General features: G+C 37.1%; 1 protein-coding gene across 1 annotated transcript; it reads right to left on the minus strand.

Annotated features, from left to right (window-relative positions):
* Positions 1-3,683: 3,683 nt before the first annotated feature.
* LOC118730127 (taste receptor type 2 member 31-like) lies at positions 3,684-4,751 on the minus strand. The gene has a single exon (XM_036457864.2). The coding sequence runs from the start codon at positions 4,749-4,751 to the stop codon at positions 3,774-3,776; it is 978 nt and encodes a 325-aa protein (XP_036313757.1). The 3' UTR covers positions 3,684-3,773.
* Between the last annotated feature and the right edge of the window lie 8,696 nt (positions 4,752-13,447).

A 13,447-nucleotide genomic window follows, 5' to 3' on the forward strand; every position in this document is an offset into this window, starting at 1 on the left:
ACCTCATTAACAGTTTTTTTCACCAGACCTCTAGTTCAGTATAATTGAAACCCCTGCATCTTTGTAAGATCCTGCTGAAGCACAGAACACAGCTAATTTGTGCACAGATTCCTGAGCCCCCCCCCCCAAAATCACACAGTAATACTATATGTGTGTTTGTGGGGTTTAGCCACTACATTTGTGGTAATCTGTTACAGAGCAATAGCAAATGAATACAGTGGCAATAATAGAGAATTTGATTTTGCTCTATTTGGTAGAGAAAAATCACGTGTCTATCTGGTGAGAAATGCCCCAGATTTGGTTTCATAAGTTTGTTGATTCATCTGTGTAAGAATATGCTTCTTCTGCAAAGGATTATGGTGCTTCCGGATTTGCACTGGTGAATTTTTGCTATCTGTATCTCTCCTGTGCTGAAACTGAAGTGATACTATCAAAGCATCCAGCTCTCCATGTATCTGTATTCCATAACAAAAATCTTTCACCTCCTTTTGTGTATTAAAGCTTGCCTACCCCTGAAATTTAAATAGATTCCATACTCTGTTATATGAAGTGTCAGAGACAGAATGGGATGCTGTTTTCAGCCTGACAGGCCTCTATGGGTGAATCACAGTGTAGGTCCTTGGGATGTTGGAGCAGTCTTGCCATTCTATAGAGCTAGAGACAGCTCTGAGCCTGCTACTGGACCTTCATAGAAATAAAACACTTGGCCATGGGCCACCAAGTTACCATGGGACCTGCCCTGCTCTTTATGACTTGTGTGTTTTCCGAGCAATGGAGTCATGGAGTTGCACATACGCATCAGCGAATGAAAGTGGAATATTTAGGATCGTGCCCAAGCAGGCCCTGATGGCAGTAGGAAGTTACATGATGAAGTGGCCCAAATGCCCATGGTCCCCTCTCCTGCTACACTGCCCTTTCTTTCCCAGCCTGCACCACTGGCCTCATGGATAGTTCCTACAATCAGTTGACACAGAAAGAAGAGCCTTGGCCCTGGTTTAAAGACGATTCTGTACAACATGCAGGAACCATCCCTAAGTGGACAGCTGCAGCATGGCAGTCCCTGTCTGGGACATCTTCAAATGACAGCGGTGAAGGGAAATTCTCCTAGTGACAGAATTCTGACCATTGTACCTGGGTGTTCACTTTGCTTTGGAGGAAAAATGGGTAGATCTGTAATTACATACCGACACACCGACTGTGGCCAATGGTTTGGCCAGATGGTCAGCAGCTTGGAACAAAATGATTGGGAAATTAGTGATAAGGCAGTTGAGAAAGAGGTACATGGGCAGAATTCTCTGAATGGGCAAAAATTGTGAAGGTTTATGTCGCATATGAATGTTCCCAAAGGGTGGTGTCAGCACAAATTTTAATATACATAATAGATAAAATGATGGGCTCTGTGGATAAGTCTTTTCTCAGCCAACTCTTGTATCACCCAAATGGGCTCATGAACAACATAACCACAGGAGTAGGAACAAAATGTTCACTTCTGAATGTCAAATGTGCCAATAGCACAAACCAATACTGAGTCTCAAATATGGCACCATTCTCAGGGGTGATCACCCAGGTACCTGGTGGACTACTTTCACAATGGAGGAGATGTATTGTTCTTACTGGAAGAGATGCCTGCTCTGGATATGGATTTGCTTTTCCTGAGTGCAATGTTTCTGCCAAAACTACCATGCTTGCATTTACCCAATCCTTATCCACAATGAAGGCACTATATATAAAGCATTGTTTCTTATCAAGGATCAAACTTCATAGCAAGATAGGTGTGGCAAAGGACCCAGGATCATGGAATTGACTCATCTTAGCCATGCTCCCCATCATCCTGAAGCAGCTATCGTAACAGAATGGCATAATGGCCTTTTAAAGACACGTTTGCAGTGCTCATTAGGTAGCAATATCTAGCAGGGCTGAAACAAGGTTCTCCAAAAAGGTGACACATACTTGGAATCAGCATGCAATAAATGGTGCTGTCTCTCCAGGAACCAGATTCACAAGTGTAAGAATCACGGGATGGGAATGTGAGGATCACTACTCACAATTGCGCCTAGTAACCCAGTACCAAAATTTCTTTTTCATCTTCCTGCGACCTTATTTTCTGGCCTGGAGGTCATTGTATAAAGTAAGGAACTATTCTACCAGGAGATACAACAGTGATTTTATCAGACTGGAAATAAGACTGTCATCGAGCCATTTTGTACTCTCAATCAACAGGAAGAGAGCTACTGTACTGGCTGGGGTAATCTAAGGGGAAAACCACTCCCTTAGACTCATACTAGCAACAATCTTTTGTATTCTTCTTCTATAAATCATCTTCTATCGTGAATCTGAATAGAATACATATGACCATGCCCGTAAAGAAAGCCTTTTTTATTTTTATTAGTGTTATGTTTGTCTAAACTTTAAAAGAAATGTTTAGGTAGCAAGGTGGAGCAAATGATTGGAAATTCTGAGGCCCAAACATGGTTTAGGGTTAAACTAAATAGACTGACATCAGTCTTTTACTTTTAAAAAAGGTCTTCTCAATTCAAACAGTGAGAAATGGCTTTCCTAACTGCATGGGGAACCATAACTACATTAAACCTCATGATCATTTTGCTTTCTTTATCTCTATTTAGAACTTTTATTTTCTAAGCTTTCACCTATTGTATTAAATATAATAATCATTACTACTATTTATTATATATATATGTAAACTATGTTTGTTACTCATTAATTTCATTACATGCATTTTTTTTCTAACAATTCTTGTTATTATTCCTTAATCATGAAGTAAGAATTCATGATGGAATAATATCTGTACAAAGCATCCATCCTTAATGTGTGAAGTAGAATTGAATATCTTTGGCATCTAAAAGATTGTAGGTTCAAACAAAAAACTATACTCACTGTGATACATATGTGTGGTACTAAATACAATGAAGAAAAACAATTAATTCCTCTGATGAGTTGTCAGTCCTTAAAAATGCATCAATACAGATAATAAATTATTCACTTGCAAGATACTAGAATAGAATATATATGTGAGATACTCATGGTTTCATAATCCTGAGGAATTTCTTACACCATTTTGTAAAATTAGACTGCATGCTTAAAAAGAGGATAATATGGCAATCTTTCTTGTATTTTTTATAAATATTCCCACATATGCATTTTTGTGATAAGGTTAGGTAAAAGTTTTTCTAGGCATGTGGTATTGTCAATCATCGAATGAGATATAAGATGCCTTAATGAGCCATCAATTAGGAGTCATTTATTGCCAGTGGCCCAGAGGGAAGTGTCTCTTTCAAAATCTCTGAGCCCACAAATAGAGGAAGTGTCTCATATTTATACTTTTTGAGCCTCTTTCATTACAGATATTACAAAGAGCTCTGTGTGAGTTATTGTTACAGACAGTTGTAACCTTGAATACATAAAGAGTTTATACTTGGCATAAGAATACAGGAATTATCTATGACATTGGATGGTTAGCTTGCAAGGTCAGACAGCTAAGTTGATCGTTTACTATTATTTGAACTAAAAACAAAGTCATTTTACAGAATAACAGAATGTCTTAAGGTGACAGAGTTTATAATGATAGAGTTTACAGGTCTAGGGAATATCTAATAATAACAGAGAATTCAATCAGCAGTTTTTTACAAGATGGAGGTTACAATGCTTCAGGTGTATCATACCCAATTCTATAAACACTAAGAAATGTAGTAGGAAGTAAAAAACGTTATAGCCTCCATTGCTTTGTTTTCTGCCAGAAGACACAAGGTGCCCCCTTATTTCTTTTCCTTCAGCCAGCATCTCAGCTGCCACAGAAATGACAGAAAGGCCTGTCTTAACATTTTGTTCCCCCAAATCAGAATCAATGAGTGCACTGAAGGATGCAGGATTCTAATAACCTCAATAAGCAAGAGAACGGAAGTATTCTTCGGAGTTATAAAACTCAAAATTGCAAAGATTTGAGCAAGGAAATAAATGACAAATAGCAAGAGAAAGGAGATCACAGTTTGCATGGCTCTTACATGGACCTTGGTGCTGGGATCTTGAGTTCCTTTGCCACTGAGCTGCATCTTCTTCAGATGTTTCCACAGGGAAAAGATTAACAGCAGAAAAGCTGTCAGGGACATAGTAAAAGGTATAATGTTTGTAAGCGTGATTACAGTCATATTTAAATGGTACATAATCTCCATCAAATTGGTCTTCCAAGTGAAGTTTCTTCCATAATCATTCATCTGCATTTTTGCATCTATGCTTAGTACTGTAAGATGACAAACCAAAATGAACAAATTCCCCCACAGTATCATGAGAACCACTCTTTCAGCTTTCCATTTTAGGTGAAGAAATAGAAGAGAGGAAAAATTGGCTATCTTGAGCAAATAAAATATGCTGAGGCTGGTGGCCAGCCAGAGGTTAAAGTGGTTGCTTATTGCCCAGGTAATACCAATAATAGTTTTTATTCTTAAATTATACAAAGCTGGATTAAAAAGAAATCCATACCAATAGAATATTATTACCCAGAGCAAACCAATCCTAGAGACAGCCAGAGCAGTGAGAATTCCATCAGCACAGGAGATCTTGCGTCTCTTGACCCAGTCAGTGCAGTTCACCAGCACTATGAATCCATTGGCAACATTTCCTAGAACAAATTCTGTCACTATTAGCAAGGAAAATAATTTTTGTAGTAAGCTTATCATGACTTGGGGGAAAAAGTCAAGTCTGGAAAAGAGAGTGCCAAAGGTAATGTTACTGCTCATGATTCCTTTGTATCCCAAAGTTGCACTTGCACATGGTTAGTAAATGTGCAGTGAAGTGCTCATTTCCTTTTAAACTCTGAGATTAATGTCAATCAGAAAATCATCACCAAGTTATGCTAAGGCCTGGGTTTAAAGCTTCCTTCCCTAAAGACATTGTTCCAGTGATTTAAATGAATTCCTGTTCTGACAGAAAGGAACTTGCAATAGGCTGGAAGATTTCATAGCCAATGTTGAAATGAGAGCAGAATGCTCATTTGTTAACACGCAAATAGAGGCAAATTCCCTTTCACCATTTGGCAATGTTTTGCCTTTCTCACCTTTACATCATTTGAATTAATCAAGTTAAGATGTAAGCTAGTAAAATTTTAAAATCAAATACTTAGACTATTCAGGCAATGCCTAGTGATGAACAGATTGGCTCGTTATTGCTGACAATTTTCTTAACAAAATCATTGGATCCACACAGAAAGACTTAAAGGAATGTATCTACTGGATTTCTAAGTGTTTCCTTTCAAAAACGTTCCAGTTTCCCTAGGACCATTAGGAAGGCTAATACTAAAATTGGTTGCAGATAACTAATATTCATAAATAGCTTCATTATGTACAAACCTATAAATACACACACACCACCTATACATTTCATTTGTTCTCCTGAAAAAGTCTGATGAGCAGTATGATACAAATACTTCTCCTGTAATTTCCAAAATGAAACATATATATTATGGTGATCTATTAGATTTAAATCTGCTTCTCTTTCATCAGGCTTTATTTTTTAGGCCATTATTAATATTTGTCATGCACATATCTCATACTTAGTTCCTTTATAAAGGTTTCTCTCTTTAATCTTTTAATATTAACACATTAAATATGTTGTCAAAATCTTTGGCAATGTTATAAATATTAATGAAACTTCATTTGATCTTGATTGTAAATGCATTAGGGACAAGGGCCTGGACACAATGGCTACCTTATGAAATTGATTCTCTCTACTCAAGAACATGGTATATATCTACATTTGTTCTGACCCTCCTTTATGTTCTTAAGTACAACTTAAGTGTTTCAGTAAAATATGACCTAATATTTCTGAGATTTATCTCTATACACCTTATAGTTCTTGTTGCCATGGGAACCTTTTCCTGGTGAAGTTTCCTGAGTCTTGGGAGAGCCCCATGCTCTGGGAATTTTTATTCTGCTCTGTGCTTGCTCTATGTGGTACGTCACTTAGCATCTTAGAACTTCAATTCTTCACCTGAGCAATGGTATTATGCACATTTCAGGATCAGTAAGTTATGAAGTACACAGATTACATGGCACCTAAAAGTATAATTTCCTCTTTTTAGTGGCTTCCTGTTACATATGTTCACTTTTAATTTTGTTTCATAGCTTAAGTTCTTTATTAAAATTTCTCCTGAGTCACATAGAAGAAATGTTCAACATACATTTACTCAACGAATAAATTAATGAACTACATTAGGAAAACAGGAAAATCAGTTTCAATCACAAAGCTGCTCTCTGAAGAGATCTATTTGTGAATATAAGCCATGAGTAAAGACTTCTTCATTTCTAAAACATAGATTCTATTATATTAAAGGTGTAGCAGTATTGAACACAGGATATGTGGCCATAATTTTCTCTCCTATACTCCACCTCTTGAACTCAATTTATTGTAAATGTTTTAGTTACTCACCAGAAAAACAAAGTACCTGATAAAATGAAATACACCAAAACATCAATCTCCCAAAAAGCTTTTTGTGATTAAAAGACAATCATTACTCAAGATTTGGTAGTCTTATGCATTAAAATGAAAATTAATTGAAGCACATGTTTGAAAAGCATATAGGCAAATACAATTTATTTCTAAACATAAATTAGATATTCCAACTAATAAATATAATTTAAAAATTCTTGAATGTGAAACTAATGATTTAAAAGGATGAATGGAAAGAAAGCATCTTCATGTATTGGAGGAATTTCTATAAAAACATTTGTATACTGAGTCTTATTTTTGAGGTAATAAATTTTGTGTATCCAGTTTTCAATAGTCTATAATTTATTCTTCATTTTCAATAAAAAATTTTAGACATATACTCAAAATTAGGAATATTTTGTTTATAAAAGTATAAAGTTCTATTTTTAATAACTTTGTGTTACTCACATACCTACACATATATCTGATATTTTACAGATTTCTTAATTTAAAATCTGAAAATGATTAAAATTGACACAGTTGTATGGGTCAGACATTTGCATGTTGCTTTCAAGTCCCAAGAAGACTAAACTGGGAGAGTAAACTCCTGGTGAATTAGTGAAAAGCCATCTCCTCATAGGCAGAGGAATACCTTCTGTTTGAAAAACAAAACAGGAAGAGCACAGCATTAAACCAAGCTTAGAGCTCCTCTGTACCCAAGGCCCACAACTGCACAAGTAGTGCATTCAGAAAACCAGTGAATGTTCTGGATGTTTGGAGGACATGAGTATATCTGAGTGGCACAAGAGTGAGCTGTGTAGACACAAATGTGTGTGCTTTCTCGGCTTCCCTAGATCAGTGGTCTGTAAACCACACCTCACGAGCCACATGGGGCTCTTTGGCCCCTTGAGTGTGGCTCTTCCACAATATACCACATGCAGGTGTCCACATACAGTGCAATTGAAACTTCGTGGCCCATGCGCAGAAGTTGGTTTTTGGCCTGGGAGAGTCTATTTTGAAGAAGTGGCATTAAAAAAGTGGGGATGTCGGTCAGGCGAGAGGAGCCACTGTTTGCCAACCACTGACCTACCAGTGGTCGGCAAACTGCGGCTCGTGAGCCACATGCAGCTCTTTGCCCCTTGAGTTTTTAGCAAAGGCCAGCTTAGGAGTTCCCTAATTAAGTTAATAACAATGTACTTACCTATATAGTTTAAGTTTAAAAAATGTGGCTCTCCAAAGAAATTTCAGTTCTCATACTAGTGATATTTGGCTCTGTTGACTAATGAGTTTGCCGACCACTTGTGTAGGGAAGCTGAGAAAGCACTACATACTGCCCTAGACCATCTCCTAATCTTTAGGTCAATACCCTGCCTGAGCCAGATCATCTGTCCATTTTGGACTTGAATACAACACCACATTGTGGAGCATGAGATCTCACTTTCCAAATGGCCACCGAGGGGCTAGATGAACAGAGATGTTAGTTCTGCTTTGGATAAAACCTGGCCAGTGGGAAATAGGAGACATGAGAGGACCAAAGGTGTGCATTCTCTCTCCTCTTTCTCCTCCATGGACTATTGCTGCATATGGTTCCTCCTTGTAACCTTCCAAAAAAACTCTTGTGTGCCAATCACTGACCATCATTTTGTCTCTCAACACACATAAAGTGGCAGCCATCTGAGTAATGTATCACAGCACATCAGTCTTTGTCTTCTCTTGCTTCATTTTTACATGTGCTTTCTATTGCTGCTTCAGATGCCTTCCCAAATAAATGTTATCACTTTAATCCCTGACTTTGATTCTGGCTTTTAGAGGCCCCAGGATAAGGTGTTCATTGAATTGCAGACTGTTTTTAGCTCACTTTAAGTGACTTTATAATCTATATATATAGGCCAAAACCGGTTTGGCTCAGTGGATAGAGCGTTGGGTTGCAGACTGAAAGGTCCCAGGTTCGATTCGGGTCAGGGGCATGTACCTTGGTTGCGGGCACATCCCCAGTAGGGGGTGTGCAAGAGGCAACTGATTGATGATTCTCTCTCATCGATATTTCTAACTCTCTATCCCTCTCTCTTCCTCTCTGTAAAAAATCAATAAAATGTATTTTTTAAAAATCTATATATATAAAAGGCTAATATCCTAAGTGTCCATCTGGGTAATGATGTCATATAGCCTCACCCAGCTTCCTCTCCTTAGCAACTAGCCTCCTTGGAGTTTCTTCAGCTCCAGAACACAACTTGCTGCATAGCCAGCTGGAAACCATATGTTTGTGAAGAATTTTTTTGTTCCTCATCTCATTTGATCCTCACAAAAGTCCTGGAGTAGGTAGATAGAAGACTTGGTGGAATCCTATTTTCTTTTCATTTGCCAGAAAACTGAGATTTAGAAAGATTAGAAACTTGACCCAATTGAAAAGAAGTAAGAAATGGTTGTCCTTGAAAATGACTTCAGGTTTTCTCACTGTGCAGAATGTAGTCAAACATTGTGGCAGTTAAATATTTTACCCTTTGTTCTTTCTGTGTGATCTACAATAATAATCTGCTTCATGTTGATATTTACCACTGTGTTGTTCACAATTACCTTGAAAGAGAACTTCAGATGCTTTCCTGGGCTGGAAAAAGTTTAACTAAATCAGAAAGCAGGTCTAATTAAGCAAGTTTGTTTTATATCTATAAAAGGCTAAGTTAACTTGCACATGAGTGATACATATAAAGGTCTCGCTGGTAGCAATCACCTGCATTTGTTTCCATCTGTCATTATTGATTGTGAATTTGGTTGACACTTCTATTACAGAGAAAGGGCAAATGGTGACATTAAAATATTTCTTCTAATTAATTTCCTTTCAATATGCACATTTTAATAGGGCAGCTGAGGCAGTAAAGCAATTATTAACTCAATTTTAATAAGTCAGATAACATTTTTTAAATATGCAATACTCAGCTTGAAAAATATCAGAAATTGACATATATATGTATATGTCAATTATATTGTGTGTCAATTTTATATATATATATATATAAAAAAAGAAAGTAAGGTGCAATCTTGCTCAGCACCTTGAATTCTACATGACTGCATTAACTCTTGGGTTATGAAATATTAACATCTTCTAAATGTTAAAATAAATCATGTCCACTTCTGATTTTTTGTGCATATAATTTATCTTCCTCAATACAATATAAGCCTCAGAAAAGTGATGATCATGTCTATGTTGTTTACTAGTCACTCCCCGGGCCTATCAGGCAATCGATACAATAGTTGGTCAAAAATGGGTGAATGACACGCGGTGCGCACGGAGAGGACGGAGCCGGAGAGGAGGAGGCGGCTGAGTGCCTGGCTGGTGTTCCCTAGCGGGAAGGAGATAAAAGCTCCTTCAATAAAAGCTCCAACACACAAATTTAGAAAAATCTTTTATATGCCTTTTTTAAACTATTGTGATAGATGCTATCTAATTTTTATGTTCCACTTGTCTCTATCCACTCATATGATATGGCTATATTCTAGTGATATTTCCCTATACCATGATACAATAGTCAAAATTTTGCTCTGAGAAATGCTTCTCAGATGTACCTGTTACATAAACCAAGAAATTCATGCAATCTACAGTTTTTTTTAAGTTTCATTTTAATTGTTTCTCAGCCTTAATATACTTATTTCATTCACCCATTTTTGACCAACTATTGTATCGATTGCCTGATAGGCCCGGGGAGTGACTAGTAAACAACATAGACATGATCATCACTTTTCTGAGGCTTATATTGTATTGAGGAAGATAAATTATATGCACAAAAAATCAGAAGTGGACATGATTTATTTTAACTTTTAGAAGATGTTAATATTTCATAACCCAAGAGTTAATGCAGTCATGTAGAATTCAAGGTGCTGAGCAAGATTGCACCTTACTTTCTTTTTTTTAAATTTCTTTAATGACTAAGGTATCACATATTTGTCCTCATCCCCCCATTGTATCTTACTTTCTTGCTATAGAGCTTTCTATCAAGGAATATTCAAACACATTTCCTTTGATTTCATCATTTTCTAATTATGATAAAGTAGATTCTTAAGATAGCTTCTATAATTTTTATATAGATTTAATAAATTCCATTTTAATGTATGCAGAAAGAATCATTGAATTTCATGTTACAATTTCCTTACTATACATACAATAAGCTTTTTGTTTTATGGGGAAGATTTAAGTGTTCTTATCTGAAGTTTAAAAGTAAATTTAAGAATGATAATGTAGAGAGAATCCAAGATGGCTGCACAGGTAAACACCTAGCCGCAGCCACACACAACAATTTCAATAAAATACAACTAAAATATAAAATGGACATTACCCAGAACTACAGGAAAGTCGACTGACTGGAAATTCTACAATGAGAGGCAAGGAGAAAACCAGAAGGAAGAGTGGAGGAACTGTAAAAGCCTAAGGTACGGAGACACGCGGCGTGCGGAGAGGACAGAGCCAGAGAGGAGGAGGCAGCTGAGTGCCTGGCTGGTGTTCCCTAGCGGGAAGGAGATAAAAGCTCCGACTGTGCTGGGCCCAAGTTCTGACTTCTCTGAACCCCAGGTCTAGGCCAGACTCCCGAACCCAGGCTCCAACAGAGAGAGCTGGGCTGCAAGGTGGAATCCCAGGGGAGCGGCGAAAGGAGGTCCCGGAGGCACGCACATTACTCGCAGAGAAGGGACGGTTGGCTGTGCCGCGGGATTGCCCTGGTGGGAAGGAGACAAAAGCTCCAGACTGCTATGAATGCCACCTCCAACCATACTTCCAACTGAACTGAACCTCATTTCCAGGCTCATTGGGGGAGAGCCTAGACTGTTTGGTAGCAGGCAAAAATCGAGGGCACCTTTCTCTCAGAGGTGCTTGCACTGAGTACTGAAGGACCCTGGAGACTACTGAGACTCAGGAACCGCATAGGGCGGGGCTGACCGAAGCCAAGGCTGTAGGCTCCACCCTGAACCCCCTTCCCTCCCCCCTCTCGCTTCATCAGGGAAGCTGCAAAAATGCCGAGACAAGGAAATAGATCACAAATGAAAGAAATGGAGGACAAAAAGCGACTGGATATAGAGTTCAAAACCACACTTATAAGGTTGTTCAAGAATCTCCTAGAAAAGGCCGATGAAATAAACGAGACCTATGAGGATATGAAAAGGGATCAACTAGAAATAATAAGGGATCAACAAGAAATAATGAGGGATCAACAAGAAATAAAGAATACATGTCTAAAATAAAAAATATTATACAGAGTCCTAAAAACAGAATGGAAGATCACAAGAATCAAATCAAATATTTGGAACATAAAGAGTCAGACGACACTCCTCCACAGAAGCTAGAAGGCAAGAGAATCCAGAAAATTGAAGATAATGTAAGAAACCTCTCGGACAACTTCAAGCGAACCAACATCAGAATTATGGGGGTCCCAGAAGATGAGAGAGAGCAAGATATCAAAACATACTGAAAGAAATAGTGACAGAAAACTTCCCCCACCTGATGAAAGAATTAGACTTACAAGTCCAAGAAGCGCACAGACTCCAAACAAAAGGAATCCAAAGAAGACCAAACCAAGACAAATCATAATTAAAATTCCAAGAGCAAAAGACAAAGAGAGAATATTAAAAGCAGCAAGAGCAAAGCAGGTAGTTACCTATAAAGGAGCACCCATATGATTGTCAGCTGATTTCTCAACAGAAACCATGCAGGCCAGACAGGAATGGCAAGAAATATTCAAGGTGATGAATAGTAAGAACCTACAGCCAAAAATACTCTATCCAGTAAAGCTATCACTCAGAATCGAAGGCCAAATAAAGAGCTTCACTAATAAAAAAATAAAAAAATAAAAAAAAGCTAAAGGAGTTAATCAACACCAAACCAGAATTATATGAATTGCTGAAGTGAGTTCTTTCGGAAAAGAAAGTAAATAAAGATAAAAATTATGAACAACAAATACGTAACTATCAACAAGTGAATTTAAAAACCAAGGAAATTAAAAAGAAAAAAAAACTGATTGACAATATTGACTGTTGAATATAATAGAATCAGAGGTATGGAAGGGGAGTGAACTGATGATTCTTGGGGAAAAGGGGCGGGGAGATGTGGGAAGAGACTGAACATAAACTGTGCACCTGTGGATGAGGACAATGGGGGGTGGGGAAAGGGCAGAGGGTGGGATGGGAATCTGGTGGAGGAGAGCAATGGGGGGGGGGGGAGGCGGAGAGGAACATTTGTAATAATATGAACAATAAAGATTTAAAATAAAATAAAAAGAATGAAAATGTAGGAAATATTTGTAAATATAAATCCCAAAATGGTATAGAAAAAACATGAAATATTTGACATCACACCTCAACTTCAACAATAATTTCCCTTCAAAAACTAATGAATGAATTTCCTGACAACATAAAATTTGACAACTTTTCAATAATGTCTCAATCAAGTTTCTTTCAACTTTATTGCAGCATTTGATTTTTCTAAACTTTTCAACTATTTGTATCAAATAAAATATTCTTTAATACCCTTTATTATATACATATGTACATTGTCACTCTTGAATTATAAGTAAATTTATAATTTACTTTAAATATATCTGCCACTCTTAAATTCTTAGCATAAGTTCTGGTTGCTGCCTGTTAACCAGAAATTAAATATTTACTGTGGAATAAAATCTGTTCCAAATAAGCATAATCACTATACGATTTAGAATTAACTATCCTTACCATGAAAAAGATCAGAAGTTCTAACACTGAAATCTAAACACACTGGGGTGCAAATTACAATTAAAAATAACAATGATTTTTCACAGTTAAGTTGGCAGCTCTTAAAAATCCAAAATTATAGGTCACAAATTTTTCAATTGCAACATGCTACCATGGATTATGTATGTGAAATACACATGACCTTATAATTCTGAGGAATTTCTCGCAGTATTGTGTATAATTACAATGCTTTTCCGAAGAAAAAAAATTATTCACGGTACATTCTTTCCATTTTTTTCTCATAGTTTTCATACATCCACAT

The sequence above is a fragment of the Pipistrellus kuhlii genome, unplaced genomic scaffold (assembly GCF_014108245.1).
Source record: "Pipistrellus kuhlii isolate mPipKuh1 unplaced genomic scaffold, mPipKuh1.p scaffold_m20_p_3, whole genome shotgun sequence".
Lineage (NCBI taxonomy): Eukaryota > Metazoa > Chordata > Mammalia > Chiroptera > Vespertilionidae > Pipistrellus > Pipistrellus kuhlii.

What these genes read in the sequence shown, in the direction of transcription:
- LOC118730127 (XM_036457864.2), bottom strand. Translation starts at nt 4,751, where the DNA reads ATGAGCAGTAACATTACCTTTGGCACTCTCTTTTCCAGACTTGACTTT.